The sequence below is a fragment of the Sceloporus occidentalis genome, unplaced genomic scaffold (genome assembly GCF_023333645.1).
Source record: "Sceloporus occidentalis isolate IW3139 unplaced genomic scaffold, rSceOcc1.0.p SCAF_9, whole genome shotgun sequence".
NCBI lineage: Eukaryota > Metazoa > Chordata > Lepidosauria > Squamata > Phrynosomatidae > Sceloporus > Sceloporus occidentalis.
Window position 1 is genome coordinate 4,541,881 of NW_028316989.1, and position 21,851 is coordinate 4,563,731.

At 41.6% G+C, this 21,851-nt stretch overlaps 1 protein-coding gene across 4 annotated transcripts in view; it reads right to left on the reverse strand.

Annotated features, from left to right (window-relative positions):
* Positions 1 to 21,851, reverse strand: part of LOC149306775 (lysyl oxidase homolog 2-like) — a 63,034-nt gene that overhangs the window by 15,193 nt on the left and 25,990 nt on the right. For all 4 annotated transcript variants that reach the window (XM_089539393.1, XM_089539392.1, XM_089539394.1 and 1 more), the window contains 5 exons: positions 15,321 to 15,532; positions 10,797 to 11,016; positions 6,573 to 6,756; positions 4,090 to 4,241; positions 92 to 259 (listed from right to left, as the gene is read on the reverse strand). In XM_089539393.1, coding sequence (XP_089395519.1) covers positions 92 to 259; positions 4,090 to 4,241; positions 6,573 to 6,756; positions 10,797 to 11,016; positions 15,321 to 15,532 — 936 coding nt within the window. The remainder of the gene's footprint in view (positions 1 to 91; positions 260 to 4,089; positions 4,242 to 6,572; positions 6,757 to 10,796; positions 11,017 to 15,320; positions 15,533 to 21,851) is intronic.

Below are 21,851 nucleotides of genomic sequence, written 5' to 3' on the forward strand. Positions count from 1 at the left end.
ATTCTTTGGATAAGTGCTTCAAAATCCTCTGAAAGGTATCAGCCCTCCTTACTTTTAGCCACTGAGAAATCAAGAAGAGGTGCTGTCATACCTGGAAAGCATGGTCAGCATAGCCAAGGCCCAGCTGTCGACAAACCACCATGGCTTCCATGATCCCCCACCCGTCGCTACAGACCGTCCCCCATTTAAGTGTGCCATTGTCCTCCCGCATGATTTCCACCCGGCCTTCATAGGGCGTGCGACCACCGCTCAATCGTATCTGGAGATGATAAAGGAGAACGAGAGGAAGAAAGATAAAAAGTTATAGCTTCAGTCAACAAACCAAGCTTGTTCCATGGGAGCAGGAGGTGGGAGCAAGAGGCACTTTTGGCTGTACTGTTGGTCCTCCACATTTGCAGCTTTGACTTTTGCGGATTTGATTATTTGCAGATTTGGTGAATATGTTCTCTCTAGGAATCTCTAGTCCCTCCAGTGTGATCATATGGCCAAATTTTACCAGAAGTTGCATTGGAGGAAATAGAGGTTCTTAGAGAGAACACTTCTCTAGGCATTTGTAGGTCTTCCAGCACAATACTACAGCCAACTTCCAGTAGATGTTGACCATAGAGTTGCTCTGGTGGACACAGAGGTTCCTAGAGAGGTGTTCTTTTTAAAAAGTGTTTTTTAATTTGCAGTTTTTCCACCTTTACCTGAAAACATTTTTTGACCAGGGCGGAGAGAGGAACCTGGGAGATGTGGTCCAAAAAAGTAACATTTTCAAGCTTGGTAAAACATATATCACATATAAAACAACACCCTTATTTGTGAAAGCTCTAAAAGAATTTGTCTCTCTGAAAGCTATTGCTATAGACTGTGCAGGGGACAGGTTAATTCTACTTTTTTCCATATATGTACATGTATGTAATTCTTTTATCTCTTTCATCTTATCTTAACTCTTATCTTAACTCTTTTATCAGACGTGTAATGACTTTTAGTCACATACAGTAAATGAAATGCGTGTGTAAAACAGAGAGCATTGAGTTTTAAAGTACTCATTAGTGAAAAGCTGGGCAGAAATTATGAAGTGCAGAACCTGGAGAGTGGCTAGGATGCTGCTCAAAGGACGTTATGCTCTCTGGGTCTAAAAGAACACAGATGGTGAAGTGAATGGAACAAATGGAGCCTGGCCAAACAACTGGGATACAAATCTCACAAGTTCAGTGGACTGCCTGCCAATGGAGGTTCTGAGCCAGCATTTGAAACTGACCTCAATTTGAAATCCTGAAGAAAATATCTTCCTTTTTGCACTGTAACCCAACACATATACAGAAACACGTTTAAGAAGTAGCCCAAACTCTGATTCACATGACCTTTGGGTGTCCGTAGCATTACAGTAGCTATCCAAAGAGCCTACGTGTGATTATGGACCTCAGATGGTGCTACCAAGGAGTGGGTCCAGCCTTTAGCATGTGCTGGCATAGCATTATTTGAACATTCCCAGTGTATGGAAGGGTGGATCTCACACCACAGACTGAAATAGGCTTTTCAACTGGCAACTATTATGCCAAAACAGTAGTGTAATCTGTAACCAAGTGATGGTCTCGATGAACTGAACAACATCTTGGACATGTGCCTGAGCTGCCACAGAGGAAATATCACAAACAGAAGTTTCAAATCACATTAAAGACAGTGGTTTTCAATGGATTCCATTCACTAATCAGCTGTCCGCTATAATTAAATGTTTGGCATCTCATGTATCTGTGAACCATCAACCTTTAGTCTCATCTGATCTACTTGGTTGCCTCATACAAACACAAGTGGCTTCCTATTTGCAAAGTATTTGGCAATATGGACCATGTGGATGGAAATCATTTTGTCTTTTGCTTGACCTAAAACTGGAATAACTTCACCCACAACTTTTTGGCATTAGTATCTGAACCTCTGATGAAAGAATAACAACCTCAAATCCAGAAAGACAACCCAAACTGTTCTTTTGACATGTTGCACTTCTCTTCTTAGTAACACAGTTAACCCAAGCAGGTTATCTCTGAAGAATATTGTCCTGGATATGGAGAAAACTATGGTCCTAAAGCCTGTTGTTACTTCTGACTCGATTAGACGCACTGAATCACAGAGATTTACCTATGTGTTGTCTCACCACTTAGCAACTGATTGAATGGGTCTACTCTAGTCAGATAAAACAGCTCAAGCTCATGCTCTCACTGAAGCCTGGATGACCAAATGGAAGATGTCACACTTCGATCACATCACGAGAAGGCATGACTCACTAGAAAAGACAATAATGCTTGGAAAGGTAGAGGACAGGAGAAATGGAGGTAGACTGCATACTAGGTGGATAGGCTCAATCCAGGAGGCTATGGCTAGGAGCATGAAGGAAGTATACAGAGAGCTTGAGGACAGGAGATCTTGAAGGTGTCTTATCCACAGGGTCGCCATGAGTCAAACCCAATTCAAAGGTAGTTAACAACAACACTCTAGTTGGGACTACCCAACACCATTTCCGTCATTCTCTTTATCTTCTGAATAGACATGGTCTGCTGTTGTACTATAGTGTGCTTCCAAAATGCTCAAAGCACAACATTAACTAGGCTAGTACCTGATGAGAGAGATGAACACTGAGCAGAAAGCTACAGCCACCATTTACTGTCCTCAAGATCTCCTTTGGATTGGAGAGACTTCACCTTGCACGCAAAACTTGTGCTCTACCACAGAGCTATGAGCCCTGATATGACAACAAATTGCATTTACATGACTTCTCCTTCACTCCATCTTAACAAAGCAGGAAACTTGGGAGTAAAATGATCAAGCCATACTTCTATTCCTTTCCCTCTGATTTAATTTGACATCTTGCCTAATGAGGAGCGTTGGGAAACTCAAAAGCTTGCTCACAACTTTGTGACATAATAATTCAACCACAATCAAGTTATTATGCTACTGTGGCTTTTGGATCTTTTCCCTTCCCATCCGTGTAAGCACTGGCCTCAAAATGTTTTGCTCAAGAGAAGACACATGCAGTAGCTATGGGAAAGTGTAGTGCATTTCCTGTACATAAATGTGAAAAAGAGTGTTGTTAGTTGGAGTCTCCTTATTAAAAAATCACACATCTCCCATTGGCTTGTATGCAGAAAGCTTTCACTGGAAGAAAGCAACCCACATATGGGACTATGTGAAATTTGAGATCCTCAGAGGAGGTCCTGTTGTGAGTCCCAACATCTTACAAAGTTAGGTTGGTTATGTACACATAACAGAGCTTTCTCTGTAGCAGCATCTCAATTGTAAAACTTACCTAAGGAAGATAGGCTCCATCTCTTGGGAGCTTCAGTGGGTGGACAAAACAGTTAAAGACATGACCTTTAATGTTCTGTTATAAAATTGTATTGTAGGATTGCTTTTAGACTGTTTTTTTAAAAATTAATGCATATTTTAATGTGTTTAATTTTTTACACACACACACACACACACACACACACACACTGTTTTAATTGCTTTTATATGTTCATCATCTCAGGGGCCCTTATGGCTGGGACGCAATATAGAAATACTTTAAATGAATGAATGGATGAACTAAACTATGTTGGGTATGTAATGATATTATTATGGGACTGGGGATGAGACTAAATGACCTCTCAGGATATCTGTCACCCCAGTGATCATAACAAGAAGAACACCTGAAATGGATCATATTGACTGAACAAATGTAATATAGCAAATCCTTTTAGTACAGGAAGATCCAGACAGATGGACCCAAACGGCTAGCTTTTGCATGGATCATAAAATGACTAGTGACATTTCTGAAAAGAAGCACATTTTTCTCCTCCCCTGACCTTCTTTTATTTAGCATGGTTTGTGGAGCACTATATGCCTTTGAAAAAATGTTTTGTATTTGGTTTTTAGCATTAATCGGAAATCACAATGCATTTTTTTCTATTATGTAAATTTCACCAAGCCTGATTCCAGAATGATTCAGGAGTGTAAGCCATACCAACAAAAGACAGGAAGACTTCTGTCTAATTGATGGGATGCTTACAAAAATCAGTACCATTAGCAAAACTGTAATCTCATTCTAGGCACAAAAACTCTGATTCTTACCTGGTTTTGGAAACCCATTTCTGGGATATTACATCTCACAGATGCATCTTCTTCATGGGTACACCACCTTAACTGGGAATTGAATTTACAGTCTGTGATGGACTTTTCCACACCTGTGCAATCCACATCACCAAAATGAATGGGACCCATACCTTTAAGGAGAAAGATAGATAGGCAGACATGTAGAGAGATAGACAGACATATCCCCATATATCCACAATGAATAAGGTGAGGAATTTCTATATTGCATCTACTGTATTTCATAACTGTGTACCCATCAAACCAAAGTTTGTTTGTTTTAAATCCTTCAGAAGACTTAGGTTCTCAGCTAAAGTCTTTTTTTCAACCTGTTTTTAATACAGCTAGAGGAATTATTTCCAGCAGATGATTTTTTTAAAGAAGTAAAAAAATGCCAGAAGCAAAACAACAGCCAGTTTTCCATTCCTTCATCCTTTGCAACCTTCAGCTGGAGAACTGGAAGCAATATATATATATAAACTGGCTTTTTTGGCAGGTTTTGTCCAATGGGAATCTGCTGTTGATCAAGCGGTGACATTTTAGTGGGGATGAAGAATTATGATTGTTTTTTTCCAGGACATTGTTGGGGAACGGAAAAACAAATGCGCTCAAATACAGGTGGGTTAAGTGAGGATGCCAATACTGCTTTGACTTTCACAAGGACGCAACAGGATTTTGCAGGACGTCGGAGCCTGAGTAAGGTCTGCAGGTAGCTAGGGCATTGAAAACATTTTATTATTTTTAGTAGAGAATGAAAGGTGTTTCCTATTTGAATACAGAAAAGAAAAGAAAAAGTGACCACGTTATCTTGGGCTTAATAAAGTCAATGGAGGATTCTGTAGGATGGAGCCATAGCAGACAAAGTTGTGTCAAACTGCATTATTTCTACACGTATAGTCTGTTCCCCCCCCCCAAAAAAAACAATATCTCTCTTCAACGTAACAACTAGCTTCTCTGAGAGGGCATCTTCTGGTTTTTCTCCCCCACCCTTTAAAAAAAACCTCTTGGAACAAATACAAACATGGGCACTTTTCCCTTAGTTGGAAACACTTTACTCAGTGTTCTCTTAAATTCAGGAAGGAAAACGCAAAGTGCAAAAGCATATGTTTAAAGTTTCCAAGTTCTGGCTGTGTAATGTGGCAGCAGGAAGCACGCGCAAACCCATCACGTTGCAGTCAAAGCTTCTTCACACGACGCTGGGGCTTCCGTTGCTACAACTGCAATTAAATACATATCTGAGCATCCTGTGTGTTGCTTGGCTGGCAAGCTTGCATTTCTCAGATTCCAGGGAGCTGCACCGTCTCTCATACTTCTAATTCCTTTTCCATTTCCCTCCCCAAACCACACAGGTCTGGAGGCACCTCATCTTTACATTTTGTTTGATGGTGTGGTTTTTTTGGGTTTGGTGGTGGATTTTCCTCACTGCAGGCCATACTAATAAAGGCCTTAGGGAAAGGTTACAGATCAGGAGCAGCCTATGGAAAAAGGATATCTTTCCATGTTACCAACATCAGATTTTTTAAAACCTGCATTTTGCAAAATGCTCTTCTTCCTCTTCCTCTAAGCCTTTCTCAGGTTCCTATATTTCATCATATTATAGCATGATCAGAGCCTGGAAAAGTTCCTTTTTCATACTCATCTCCCAGAATCTGAAAGAATCTGGCCTCCAGAATCTGGGAGCTATAGTCCAATAAGTAAGTTTTTCATTCCCTGAGCTAGGCAAAGCTATTACTAACTGCAGATGGACAGGTTCACTCAAGGAAGCCATGGTCCTGAATCTGCAAGACCTGAGCAGGGCTCTTGATGACAGGTGACTTGGAGGTCTCTCATACATAGGGTCACCATAAGTTGAAGTGACTTGCTGGCAGTTAATGACAATGAAAGCTAGTGAATAGAGACCTAGGAAGCTAAGTCATATGAGATAAGATTCTGACTGACAGTAACTACATGATCATTTTAACTAAATATGCTAGAGGAGGAACCTGAAGCCTTCTACCTCCAAACCTGTGCTTTGGTCCGTTTAGCTTAGTACCAACTACTCTGGCTGAGAGCAGCTCTCCAGGATGTCAGGAAGATGGTAAATAGTGAATGTCCAGAACTGAACCTGGGAGCTGCTGCACAAGCTTTTTTCTGCTGCTCCAGAGAATAGGACCCAGAGCAGTGGATGCAAACTACAGGAAAAGAGATTCCACTTCAACATTAGGAAGAACTTCCTGAGAGTAAGTGGAAGACTCTTCCTCCGAGGTTAGTGGAATCTCCTTTTTGGAGGTCTTTAAACAGAGGCTGGATGGCTATCTGTGCTTTGATTGTGTATTCCTACATGGCAGAATGGGGTTGGATTGGATGGCCCTTGAGGTCTCTTCCAACTCTATGATTCTATAAGCATGAACTCAGCCACTGTTTTCTTCATCTGCTCTGCTCCGCTTTACAAACGGTAACAGCCTCTCCATTTTACGCATCCTTACCTTGCCCCAGCCTGGCACCCAAAATAGCCTCCTTGGCAGTCCCAAAGCCCAGCTCTCGGCAGACCACGCTGGCTGAAATAAGGTTCCAATGGTCATCACAAATGGTTCCCCATTCCCCGTTCATCAGCACTTCAATGCGTCCTTCTCCAATCTTGGCGCCGCCCTTTAACCTCACCAGCGGGTGCTGAAAAATAAAAATCCATGGAGGAAAATCATACTTAGTAGGAATGTAATGTTACCGGCAATGGACTACATTCTACATCACCTACTTAGTTATGCATGTGTAACTAAGGCTGCATCTGCACTCCAAACATATTGCAGTTTGACACTACTTTAATTGCCAGGGTTTCATCCTATGGAATCCTTGGAATTGTAGTTTGTCACGGCACCAGAGCTCCCTAATAGAGAAGGCTAAACAGCTAGCCAAACTACAAATCTAAGAATTTTTGTAGCCCTCTTGTTGCTGGGAGAGGAGTGGGTATGTCATTTTTCTGAACCCCAACCATCAGATGAATGGACCTTTGTCTCTCTCCATGGCTCTGCTTGTTAAACTAAGTTTGGGAAGGCATTTACAATTGTGGCAACCATGCCATGATTGTGATTATGTAGTATTAGTGAATATGCAGCAGTTATGGATCCATGACTCTAGGTTATGAATCTGTAACTGTAGTACATAATGTCAGGCCACTATTTGACATTATTTTCAGCTCTTGCTAGAAATAGTTTTAGCAGATTCTATCCAGAGTGTGAACTTGTCTTTTCACATTAGCAAAGCAACAGATTTAGTGCTGGATTAGCTCTGAGTTTCATCCCTCTTTTCATGCTTCTCTCAGGCCTTTATATATACATACAGACACGCATATATTACATATACATGTATAGTAGATAGAGAGAAAATGTGAAAAAGGGAGAACTTAAGTCTGTCGTTTCCTGACTTAATGGTGACCCTAAGGCAAGCCTATCATAGGGTTTTCTTAGCAAGTTTCTTCAGAGGGGGTTTGCCATTGCCATCCTCTGAGGCTGAGAGAGTGTGTTGTGCCCAAGGTCATCCAGTGGGTTTACACGGCTGAATGGGATTTGAACCATCGTCCCCAGAGTCCTAGTCCAATGCTCAAACCACTATGCCCACTGATTCTTAAGTGCCAACTAACTATTTATAAAACCATTTTTCCCTTTTCAGCCAACAAATAAACAAACTCTTGTTTGGTTGGGTTTTTTTAAGTTTTAATACCGCTCCCAGAATTAAGAGATTCTGGGTGATCATAATGTTACTGACATTAGCCAGTAGGACCCCAACACCATTAGATTTACCCCCCTACTTTCAGAATAAACCATCTCCCTGCCTCCAGCACCTGCAGGTCCTGTTTTTCCAGAGTTCATCATCCCAAAATACTAAAATGCATGTTTATTTGGAAAGTACGGGAAGTCTTTTCCCCCCAGGTCACCTCTACCCCTTTTAAAACATTGCATCTGTCTTCAGCCTCAGTCACTCAGAGTGTAGCATGTTTACTGGAACAACGCTATCATTCATATTGTGCAGGGCCTCCTTTATAGCCTTCCTCTTGTTTTGACTCAGGGTGTTTTTTTGGCTAAGGACAGTGCGAGCTTCTTTTATTGCTGGAAACGGCCAGGCTCTTGGCAAAAGGTTTGCCACATTCTTGTCCTAAAATTGTTTTGCTCAAGCCAATTGACTGCTTATCTGGCTGGCTCAGTTGAACTTGCTGCTCCGTGCTTCTTTGAGACTGCTGGTTATTCTTATTATGTAAATGTTAAATGTGGACAATTGTACGTCAGAATCTTTTATGTAACAGTGGCTTATTGTAACTAGCAAAGTGCCAAAAGGAACATTTAGTACAAGTGACAGATTTTCTTATGGGAATCTGTGATGCTGGTGACAAGCCTTTGCTCAGCTTCATTCCTAGAGATTGCAAATCTGTGTATGGCACAGATTCCTAGAGATTGCAGATCTGTGTATGGCTTTAACATCTGTCAAATATCTTGCTTGACATCTTAGGTTAGTGCTAGAGCTAGAAATGACAATGTGGGGAGCATGGTACCATTTAGGATGCATCCAGCACACCTGACTAGTATAAGGTCACCTAATGGGTTTCCATGGCTGAGTGGGGATTCAAACCTGGTCTCCATAGTTCAAACCACTACATTAATTTGGCTCCCTGGCTCCAACATTAGACTGTGTTAGAGTAAATGCCCTCCTGTACACTCATTTTTGGCATATATTGAGCTTGAACACTGACAGAAACTAGATAGTTACTAATTGACAAAGGACAAGAAGTCTTGTTTTCTATGGAAAGATAATGTTGAAGGTCTGTAACCTTAATACATTGGACATGGCAGGACCTAGTCTTACCATTATAAGTCAACCTTGGCTAACCTCAGGAGGTTTATTATTATGGCCATGATTTCTATGAATAATGGAGATTGCAATATAGTATTTCTGGAGGACACCAGGCTTAATGATGAGACCTTTTCTTCGGTCTGTTGGTGCCTCTATCTAAATGTTACCAATGCTGTTCTTTTAATACCCATGGCAATAACCTAGTGAATTTCAGATTCCAAATCTGGACCATAATCCACTTATTAACCCTCCTTGATATCCACCAAGGGAGCTTACCAAATTTAGGGGATCTTCCTCATTCATCCACGTGATCAGAGGCAAAGTGGTCACAACTGGATTTCCAAAACCTTTCCCCAAATCGCTGAGTTTAGTGGGAGCAGTTGCACCCCCCAAATAAAACCAGTAGACAGTTGGATTGAAATTCCTGGGACAGCCTGTTACTGTGCAATGCATTGAAAGAATGCTTTCATTTAAGGCTGGAGACTCATTTGATTTGTAAATAAGCATTTTTGCTTTCCCTAAACCTATGGGAAAGTATGTACATCATGTCCTTGGATGATGAACTTGTTTTCAGTGTATTTAAAATATTTCCTATGGCTCATGTTAAAGTTCATGTTCTTGTTGGGATTTAAGAGCCACTAAAAACCATAAAACTCAGCTGCTCCAGAATGGATGTAGCCTTGTCCCTTATCACTTCTCATTTTCCAGGAGATAGAATTTGACTACTGTCTTATTCTAATGCTCAATATATTAAAAACTTTATACATGGTAGAAAATTCTATCACAAACAACTCCAGAATCTGTCCCAGCTACAAACTCAACCAGCTTCAAATTTAGAAAGTTTACATGAATGTTCAATAGTTGCATAATCTAAGCTGCCAGTAATCATGCAGACAAAGGAATTCAGGGAGTTGTAGTCCAAGACATTTTTCAGACTGACGGAAACTGTCTTATTCCCAGAATAGGCCTGTGAGTCCTATTCCATGCTGTTTTATTATGTAATAACCTATCCATCATCCCCAAAAGTCCCATATTTTCCAATCTGCCATTTTAAAAAGTTGCATCTATTTGACTGAGGGTGCATCTACACCAGTGGTTCCCAACCTGTGGGTTGGGACCCCTTTGGGGGTCAAATGACCCTTTCACAAGGGTCACTTAAGACCACTGGAAAACACATATTTGCATGTAGCAATTAAAATAATGTTATGGTTGGGGGTCACCATACCATGAGAAACTGTATTAAAGGGTCATGACATTAGGAAGATTGGGAACCACTGATCTACACTATAGAAATAATGCAGTTTGACACCACTTTAACTGCCATGGCTCCAACATACAGATTTGGAGCTTTGTGGGACACCAGCACTCTTTGGCAGAGAAGACTACAGAGACCCATAATATGACAAATCTCTAGATTCCCCAGATTTACTTCAAATTGCTGCAAAATGAATTTAAAATGGAAAAGTAGTTGCCTCCATTGACTCAGCAAGAGGGAAAGGGAGCCAGGGCAGAAGTTTGCCCTTCCCAGTAGGCTCAGGCAAAAGCAAACTCCCACGGAAATAATGCAGTTGGACACTGCTTTAAACAGCTTTGACTCAATGCTATGGAATCCTAGGATTTGTAGTTTTGTGAGACATTTAACCTTCCCTGACTCTGGTGCCACAGCCAACGACAAATGCCAGGATTCCACAGGATGGAGCCATGACAATTAAAGTGGCGTTAAACTGCATTATGTCTGCAGTGCAGATACAACCTATTTCTCCCTAAAACCAATCTGACTATACTAGTTGGTGGATTTTGCAAATTATTGTACCCAAAAATAACTTTTCTAAGCTGTGTTCCTTCAGCAAAAGGTTCTCATTTCTTACCTCTGGCCGGAAAGCTTTGCGGAAACCGCCATGACTACTGGGGGCAAAGGCACGTCCAGGGCTGCAACTGACCACCACCGGCATCCCACTCTCACAGGTAACATTCCCATCAGTTGTACTGATGCGGTTACCCAGTTTGCAGCTGGAGATATGGGCTTCGGTGCCTGTGCAGTCCATGGAATAAGCCCAGTATCTGTGTTTTCTTCTGCTTGCTGCTATCCTAGTAGAACAGAAAGAAGGAAGAAAGGTCACAACCACTGAGCCACCAAGGAACATAACAAACATGTCAGTTATTTCAGTTTAGGCTATTTGCTTTAAACACCTCTTCAAACAATGCATTGTTCCTGTGAAGCTTTTGAAATCACAGCAAAATACTTTCAGCCAAAGGGAGTGAAATTGAAACAAAGTCTTATTCTCTTGACTCCTACAAATTCATCCTGTCCTTCCCAATATTGTCTCCTTGAGCAAATTTAAACTCTTTACATTCTTGCTTATTTGTATAATGCATACTCGACAAGGACATGTGTGTCCAAGCAACAACAGAATGTCACCAGGATGACAAAAGTTATCAGTGAGAAGACAAGCTAGGAGAAGGTGAAGCTGTTTGCTTTTGTCTGACCCAATTGGAAAGGGCAATATTGTCAAGAAATGCAACATGGGATATGCAGTTATAGAAATAAAATATGTATGTGAGAAGCAGAATGACTAAGCATGTATAGACAGAGAAATCACACAGGTGTAAAAGGTGATCTAATTTGGAAGTCTTGGGAGCCAAGGACAAATTTTGGAATGAATATTGGCAACACCTGAGACTTGTTTCATGGACAAGATAATCAGATCATATTCATGGGTTGGACTTGAGTCTGGGGTGAACAAAGTCAACCAATCATGTGAATGTACACACCCAGTGGGTGGCACCTAACAATAGCTATAATAATTGCCAGTTTTGTTAATGTGTTGCTGGTTGTTGTGGATTGTTGTGGTTGATTGGTAGAATTGTGGTAGGACAGTTGGGCATATTCTGAGAGCAAGAATTGTAACTGTATATAGTGTATAGTAGAATAAAATAGTACTTTCGTTTAAGACTACAAAGTCGTTTGGTGTCTTGAGTGAAAACAACAAGAGTCAGCAAATCCTGATGGTGTTGGAGACATCAGAGGAAGAAGAGTGAGAAAGCCTGAAGAGGTTTGTCAGGGTCTTCAGCTTATTCTCAGAAACTCTGCTGCTTTGGAAGAAAGCAATAACCGCTGGCCAAAACTGGTCAGCTCAGCTTCATTAACTTGGTGGTGAGTTACAGCCTGAGGTGAAGTGCAACAACTCCCATCATCCCTGACATCCACCCAGGCTGCATGTACACTGCAGAATTAATTCAGTTTGACACTGCTTTAATTGCCATGGCTCCATCCTATGGAATCCTGGGAACTGCAGTTTGTTGTGGCATTAGAGCTCTCTGACAGAGAATTTGGCACCAATGGGAGTTCTCACTGATGCAATGCCGCTTCAACGACAGGATCAGCATTATATTATGAAAGGCTTTTGTGCAATCACTGTCATGGATGGGACAAAGTCAAGGGAGCGATCCCGTCCCTATCCCATCTGTGTATGATAATCTCTCATGCTTTCCTGAGCTGTCTCTTCAGGGCCCAACTTAAGGATGACCCCCAAAACACAGCTCACCTCCTGCTTTCTCCAAAGTCAGCAAAGGGGCTTCCTGAGCTCAACCCAGAAAGCATAGTAGGACAGGAGACGCTCTGCATTTTCAAGTTTGTCTTTCTTTTAACATAAACTGCACTGTCAAACACAGAGAAACTAAATTACATTCCCGGCTGAGAGTCTGGCAGCAAGAAGGAGGATGAACTAATTTGTTGCCTTTAAGCGAAGAGCCATCTGTGAATCATTTTGCCTCCCACTGTCCTGAGGGGCCAGAGCCTCACATGGGTTACCTCAGCATGAAAAAGCTGTGGTTACTTTTGGGAATACAAAGTCTGGTTCTATGGGCACGGGAGTTGGGGCCGGTGTAGAGGGTTACATTTAATCCGCTGCCTACCAAAGTAGAGAGTCAGCTTATTGGAACCAAATCTAGTTTTCTAGCAGGGAACCGCAGCGCAAATGAGACCTTTGGGGGAAAGCCTGTTTATTGGAAACATCATGTAGAAGGAAGCCAGAGAAATGAGAAGTGTGCGAATGCGGCTTTAGAGTCACATGTAACACAGACTGGATCCAAGTGACCAGTGACAAAGTCAGAGACGTTTTTGCTTTACGTTTAAAGAAGCATGTGCTCTCCCTTTTTCTGCTATGTGTTTTCTCTTTACAGCAGAAAGTGTATTAAGGAGCATGCTGCGGAAAAGGGGATCTGCTGGCAAACCTCTGTGGAATCCCAACACAAGAGGATTTATCATCTCTGGGTTTATAATCTCCTCCTCCAACCTGGAAAGTGTGTTCATGGTTTTGGCTCAGCCCTCCAGGAAACCCATAACCTCCACCTCTCGGGAGCGTTGGTTTTCCTTTTCCACCTCTGCCAAAGAAACCATACATGTGCGGCTGATCCACCCATCCGATTTTAGGTGTCATGAAGGTCAGCAGTTGCTTAGGGCCTTAATGCATATCTGCTTCCAGGAGGGCTCCAGTGGCCATTTTTTCAAGCTGGAAAACTCTTGGATACAAAAAGAGCTGCGAGGAATGGCTCTGGAAGCAGATTTGGGCCCAGCGTGTATTCGGATGGCAAAATTGGAGCCCAAAACCTTGTGATAATATCAGGATACCGCCTGAATTAAAGGTTGAACCAGATAGTGGTAAACTGATTTAAATATTCATATGATAAACTCTGAAGTTGCAGCAGTTTGCTTTTGCTTGTGACTATTGGGAAGGACAAGATTCTATTCCCTCTTCAAGCTCCTGCCATGAAGAAATACACAGTCAAGGCATTCCCAATAGATGGCCATCCAGCCTGTTTAGGTCTATAAATGAATCGATCACAGGCATATATACCATAAACCCAGATAATCATTTCCCCTTTTTAAATTGGCCACTGTGGTTGTTGAAACCGAGCAGAGGCTGATGCCACACTGTGGAATTAATGCAGTTTGACACTGCTTTAACTGTCATGGCTCCAAACTATGGTATTTTGGAATCTGTAGTTTAATGTGGTGCCAGAGTTCTCCGACAGAGAAGGCTAAATATTTCACAGAAGTACAACTTTCAGAATTTCATAGCACTGAACCATGGCAGTTAAAGTGGTGTCAAACCGCCTTACTTCTGCAGTGTAGATGCAGCCAGGATGCATCAAGTGTTTTAAAAATGATGCCTGGAGGAATGAGTACGAGCAAAAGATACAGTTCTAGTTCAAAAGCAGATAGCCAGATGAAGGTGGACACACCGATTAAATCAGTGTCCTGTCCCACAAAAAGTTCACATCGAGAAAATCGTTCTTTTTTTTTTTAACAATGCACCAGTCTGAAAAGTATAAATAGTGGGGCTTTTGAGATCCAGAGAGAGAAAGACCATTACTGCAAACATGTGATTAGTTGTCCCCATGTGCACAAAACACCAAGCCACCTGGAAACAGTTTTTTATGGTTTTTCAGGTTATGTGGCCATGATCTGGAACCACTTACAACTTTACACTGCGTATGTGTATAAGTGCACACACTCCTACTCTCATTTACGTCTGGATTGGCCAGGGGCAGGGGACAGTCCAACATTGCTTTACGCAATTCCAAGCCATTGACCTTTCTTTGGTTGTTGTTATTTGCTCCTTCCTGGTTAATGAAAAATATGAAATATTGCTGTGGAATCCTGCTGGCAGGAACCCTGGGAAACAGCCTTCATGCAAGCCAGAAGAACAAGCATACAAACCACAAACATTGTGCCTTTTAATCTTTCCCCCCTCCTCTGCCCCACAGCTCCTTGCTTTTGGGTATGGAAAACACTGCATAGGATTTCTCAACAAAAGCTGTTCTGCAGATGCCTGAGAGCTGGGCCTTACTTGGTATAAATTGTGATGGAAGTTAAAGGGCCACATTAAAGCATTTTAGACACAGCAAGAGGAGCTGAAGCTATGTGTATGTTCCTTTTCTAACTCCAGTTTGTAAACCCACAGATCTAGGCTGCATTGTCTGAAGATGCCAGCCACAGATGCAGGCAAAACATTAGGAATAAATTCTTACAGAACATGGTCACATAGCCTGAAAAACCTACAAAACACTATAGCAATAATGCAGTTTGGCACCACTTTAACGGCCAAGGCTCAAAATGCTATGCAATTCTGAGAACTGTAGTTTGTTGTAGTACCAGAGCTCTCTGACACAGAAGGTTAAATGTCTCCCAAAACTACAATTCCCAGAATTTCATTGTATTGTGCCATGGCAGTTAAAGTGGAGTCAAACTGGATTAAAAGCAGCTGGTAAAATGGGACAGCAAAGGATTATGAGGTATGAAACACTGCTCTGTGTGTTCTTAAGAAGGCTGATTCTATATCTACCAAGTTTCAAGAACACAATGAATTATTTTAAACACCTTCCCTTACTTGTAAACTCTGGCATTGTACTTCTTCTCGTTGGGAAATCCAAACATGCCACAGATCACATGAGAATTTTTAATCGTCCAGTTTTTATCACAGATCTGTTTCCAAACGCCTCCTTCTTTCACTTCCACATAACCTTCAGTGACAGGGATGCGCTTGCGGAAGGTAGCAAGGATGGGCCGTATGTGAACGTCTTCCACTTGGATATTCATGTGCTAAAAAGAAGGGTTGTAGAATAGAAATGTTTGTTACTTAAGTAGTGGCTGCAACCAAGATTCAAGTGAAAAACAGATCCCAGCTCATGTATATCTTAAAGAGATTTTGAATACATTTATACAGATTATACTTTTACTTCCACATAACCAATCACAAGAACAACTCAATAGGGTTCAGTGTTTTTTGCAGTTTCACGTTTCCACGGTAAGTCCGGGAACATATCCCTTGTGGATACAGGGACTGTGCTATATTTCTTTTCTGCTGTCTTGATATTGTCATCCATCTCTCCTATCCTTAGCTTGGTGTGCACTCCAACCCAGGAACTCACAGCCAGTCACTATCAGTCAACACAACCGATCTTGTACAGTTGTTGTGAAGATGAAAAGAGGTAATGCCTGATCCAGGCAAACTGGAAGGACTACCAGTCCCATTATGTGCAACATTTGGCCTTGCATGCTAGGACCAAAGGGAGCTGAAGTCCTACAACCTCAGGAGGGACTCAGGTTCTCCACACCTGGTTTTCTAAGACTTGTGTGCTCATTCCAGTGAGTGCGTTCTTCCCTCTCAGAAGAGCCTTGGCTTCCCTTGCAACGAAAGAGACTGAGTCATAAAAAGGGGCTTTCACATTTTGCAGATCAGTATAAGAAACCCCACAGGAGCTTGGGCCCAAAGACGCAGCACCAGACGTGAATTAAAAAAGCTCTTGACTGTAATAGCAGGCAGCTAAAAGTCGGGGAAATGGGGCAGGAGAAAGAAAAGACACTTGCTACAGGAGGTTTACATTAAGTTTCCAAAAGAGCTGGTTTCCTCTTATGAATAATAGTAATAAAAAAACCTGACATAGTTCCTCCATCATTACATCACAGCCATGGAATTCCCCCCTTCCCGACTCATGAATGTAATACCTCTGATAGGCAGAACTACGTCTTATACCAGGTCTCAATACCCTTTTTATGGTTGGGCCCCAGAATTATACTCCAAACAAAGGCTAACTGGAGTGGCATAAAGTGGGACCTTAAGTCCCATGGGTCACATGAAGCCTAGAGGAAGGTCATAAAAGAGCAGGCCCTTGCTTTACGCAAGAGATTCTTTGCCCCTTCTGTAGGGGCTTCCAGGTTGGCTCCATCCCACTTGGAAGGCGGCAGAGTCATGCTTTAGCTCCATGGGGTCCAAACCACAGTTTCTATTGCTGCAGCTAAAGTGAACAATTTGTCCTTTCCAACACACTCCTTTGGGATTTCAAGTTCTTCTTTCTTAAATTCCAATTAATTTCAGCCTCTCATAGTTTTCAGATACCACCAGGACAGAAAATGTATTACACAACAAGAAGAGACAAACAGTAGTGAATTCAGCCTGGAAAATGTAGCTGCGTTTTAATGCCAATGTTTATTCCAGAATCCCTGGAAACAAAACATCTAAATTCAGTGGCCTTAATGTTCAGCGGGGCTGGCTGCTTGTTATTTATGTTGCCTCTTGTGAGAAAGCAAGGCAAATACTTTCATGGCACAAAACAGATGGTGCAAACATTGAGACAGGTCACACATCATCCATTTACACAGCGATAAGCTTGAAAAGGGCAAAAAAATAATATGGTTTTCAAAATGTTTCCATTTGTTGCCTGCACATGCTAGAAAATCTATCATGGAAAGCACAATGATAAAAGCTTCAAAGAGCCACAGTTTCTGCACCATCAGTGGAAATGCTTCCCGAGAAAATGCAGGCCAGATAAACCAGTATTAGATGTTGGGAAATACAGTGGTACCCCGGGATACGAAAGCACCGCCTTACGAAATTCCCGGGATACGAAAAAATCCCAAAGAAAAAAACTGTTCCGGGTTACTTTTTTTTTTTCGGCTTATGAAAAAAAATTTTGGTGCTTTTCGGCGCTATTTCGCACGAAATCGCGGCTTTTAGCGCTAGCGCCTATGGCATTTCGGCTTGCGAAGGCTTTTCGGGTTACGAACGGCGCCGCGGAACGGATTAAATTCGTAACCCGGGGTACCACTGTAATGAGAAACGATGTGTCCTCTTTAATCCATTTTCCCATCCTGAAATAACTTTGATTTTGCTATTTTATATAAGGAACACCATTTTACTATGCCACTGTATTTAATGGGACTTGACCATCCGTGGATTTTGGTATCCATGGGTGGGTCTTTGAACCAAATGCCCATGGATACCAAGGGCCCATTGTATTTACCTTTTGGTCAGGTAGGATGGTTTGAGTGTCACCACAAAGCCAACTGACCACCTGCTTAACCTCTGAATAATACACAAAGGATTGCAAATAATGTTGTATCTGCTTGCTGGGCTCTTTGAATGACATCAGTGGACACTTCAAGATGCCGATGTCAGAACCTAAGAACTTCATCACTGTTTGTGTTACATTCAGTTTTTCTATGCATGCTGCTGAGACACTGCCTTTTCTGCAATTAACTTGGGATTCAAGTGGAGGTTCTGCACAGCATTTAGGATAATGCTATATCATCCAGCCCCTTCTCCATAGCTAAGATCCCTCCAAAATATTTACCAGTGATTTCTGTTTCCTAAAGGAGCCTTGCAACGTTAATTAAAACTTTATCCTTGCCACTTGTGCCTATTTTTATATTTTCCTGTTCAGTACAGCTAGAGGATTGGTATCTAAATGTCTTTTCCTCTCATTTATTTTCCCTTTCTTTTACTGGTGGAAGAGAAAGCGGTGAATTAAGCTGTGCTGAAGTAGTAAAAGAAGACAGTAACTCTAAGGAGGAAGTTTTTAACTAAAGGTACAATAGCCCCCAAAGGCTGAATAGTCTTTCCCTATCCACACTAGGCAGAATACTGCTGCAAATGCCGCACCATTTTTGCCCAGTGAAATAAAATCTGAAGCACCCGCCTCATGTGTGCACACACAGAGATCAACTAAAAAAGGGATGCAATGAACTGCTAACAATGGCCGGATGCTTCATAAAAAGTAAATGAATTGAGAATTGCGATTGTAGAAGACAAGGGATGTGTGAAAGCGACTCTGATCTCTCCACTTTATGGATAAAAGAAAAGCATATCAACTAACATTCAGATTTACTGACTCAACGCTCACTTTGCCCCTGAGAATGACTTATCAAACAGCCCTGGAGATATTAAGACCCAAGCAAATCATATTAGAGACATTTCCCTGTTTCTGCTGCTGCACTCAATTTCTCCTCCTTCCCTTTCCTAAAAGATTCTAATGGAGAAAGGAAAGGAAGGGAAGGGAATCTAGCCTGGTTTGTGCATTGCTTTGTTCTTACATTATTCATCCTGTGTTGGCTAAGGAAACATATGACCAATTTCATAAGAAATATATCATACTTTTTATCCTCGGAGGATATTTTCAGGCTCCTAATGGTTTTACCAAGTCAGCACAATGCAGCATTTTAAGATCCGCCAGACAAGCTGACTTAAAGTATTTGTTCCATTTTTCTCCCCTGCCTCCTTCTTAACATTTGTCCAGGCTATAGCTCACACACCTTTTATAGCCCCATATATCTGCTTGTGTAGTATTACATAGGCTCAAATGATTCTGTAAAAGACACTTCAGGATCGTTTTGCCAGACTGAGGGCTGTTCTTCATCACTGGAAAATAAATTGATGTTAAGGGGGAGTAAGGATGAAGGAGAGCTAGCTCCGGCCCTACCGTTAGGTAGCAAAATCTGGGCACAATATTAAAAGGGCAGGAAATGTCTAACACTTTAGTGTTAGAGTTTCAATGTCATTGGATAGATTAACTTAATTTTAAAAAGGGTGAATTCTGATTAATCAGGAACTTCTGTAATTTTTTTTTTAAATGACAGATAGGCTTCCCTAATTTCCTTCAATTTTTAATGTTCTCATATGGCAACTGAATCATAATGCATACTCAGAGCCCCAGAACACCCCACAATAGGATTGCTTTAGGGTCGCCACAAGTCGGAAACGACTTAAAGGCACACAACAGCGACAACAAATATTAAGCATAATCAAATACAGCTGTCATATTGCATTGGGGCTGGGCTAATGGAAATAACAGTTCTTATATAAAGCCAAAAGAAATAAAAGACAGACTTGGCTTAATAGATGGAACCGTTTCTGTTCAAGCACCCTTCATCATATTTCATGTGCTTATGTAAGACAAGAAGCAATTGGGTGGCCTCTCTTCTTGACTTTCAGCAGGATTTTGTGCCTTTAAGAACAGGAAAACAGACAGAAATCTAACAGGGAAGTCACTTACCGTGGAAGTGAACCAATGGGAGAGCATTGCCTGTGAATTTCTACCTGTCCAGCAACTTTTAATGACACACAAATCTTACCTGAACACAGAAACAGAAGCCCTATAATTGCAGCCAGGATCTCCATCATGCATCATGCATTGAGGGTAAATGATAGGACATACAGTGGGTTGCTTATTGATAGACTGTTGGTTACATTCCTTTGTGATGAACAACCAGAAGGAAGGGAATTGTGCTTGGCTCAAGAATACCCAAGTTCATTTTCCTGGGAATGTGGGCAGAAGATGTAAAGAAGGGGGTGACACAGAAACAGAAAAGAAAAATATTGTTTTGCCATTCCAAAAAATGAGAAGGTAGCCCACCAAAGATCTGAAAGTATGTGTGCTTTACTTATGCTTTGCTAACACTTGCTATTTAGTTCTGAGAGCAACAATTCTGGGGTACATCTGCCACTGAATAAAGGGTTTCTGTGTTTTACCACTGAAGCCTGGATTTCTGAACTAAGGAAGATGCCAGCATTGACAGAGACCCAGTGCCCCAATTGGGCCCATTGTTAATGCTCCCATGGATATTCGTTTAAAAATATCCATATCACTTTCAAGTGGCTGTTATCTTTGCGTTGAGCAATGTCCAGAAAATTGGTCACCATTGTTTTTGTGACAGCACTTATGTTTTTCATTCTGTAGGTCAACTCGACATGTGGAAAGTCAACTCAACATGACTGTGTGTATGTGTAGTTTTTCTTGGTGCCAGAAAACTAAGGAGAAAGTCTGCCAGGTGGTACTTATCTGAGAACCTTCTTAAATTCTGCAAATGCCCATGAACTTGATTTTGAGATGACAAAATTTCACCTAAACTGTCAGATCCTAGTCCCACAGAACCAGAGGCAAGTGCCTGTGAGTCTAAAGGACTCCAAACTAGGGGAGTTGTGGAACTTTCCAACTGTCTCTCTTCCAAGAGGACCTTCTCAGTTCCTGACTAGATCATAATCCTTCCATCTTCTCATCATGAGTGACCCAAGACTTTTCCGTCTCAAACTACTACTTCGTTCTTTTCAATCCCTCACTGTTTTCCATCCTTTCTTTCATACTCTGCCCTCACATGAACTATGGAATTTGCCTCTGCCGACTCAGAGCCACATCATCTCTCAAAGTGACTCACGTATTTGCTTCTGCCATTAATCCAATTTGGCAGCCAACGTCTCGACCACAGCTGGTTTCAGCTGCTATTTTGCCTTTACCTGGAGTTGGCTTTGCCAAATATTTGTACATTTTGCCCCTGCTTCCTTTAACCCTGTGGGAATTGCCATTAGTGTGTCTTCCTGTTGTTTTTATATTGCATTTCTAGAACAGGCTTTCTTTAAAAGCATCCAAGATCTAAACAATTCTTTTCTAAACAACACAACCATTCCTTAAATAAGGCTGTCCGCAGCAGAATAGCACAATTTCACCTTCTCCTTTTCCCCAACTGAGTTAACTGGGTGCAAATTCCTTTTGCACTTTGAACTCAGTTTGCAGCAACTGAAATATGCTGAGAATGGAGGAGGAATGTGGGAGGAGGAAAAGAAACTGGGATATTTTAAAGCAGATGAAAAAGTGAATTGACAGATGATTAATCGGGATTGTCCTTGCCAAATCAGGACAGTTGGAGAGTGCGTGACTAAGCAAAAGGGAAAGCCCTGTTAGGGCATAGGGATAGACAACAACATTTTATTGCAGGTATCCACTTGTTCACATCTTTGGATAGTTGGTTCACATCTTTGGATAATTGGCTATGCAACAGTACATCTAGACTCAAATAGAGACTGGTGGAAATATCACGGGACTCTATAGAGCCTCTCCTTTCAAATTATGATTTGTCAGCCTGCCCTCCAGTTTGAATAAAAAAATATGGTAGAAGTCTGACGCAGGGCACATTGGTGATAAAACTCATCGCTATTGACTGTGAAAGTTTACATTTCCATAGAAAGAGCTCCTCCTTAGCTGTTGGTTCGGCTGGTGACGTGTTCTGGAATGTAAGATGAACATTCCAGGTGCTCAGACATGTACAAAAAGCGGGGGAAGAAATCATGCCCTGCAAAGTCTGGGTAGGA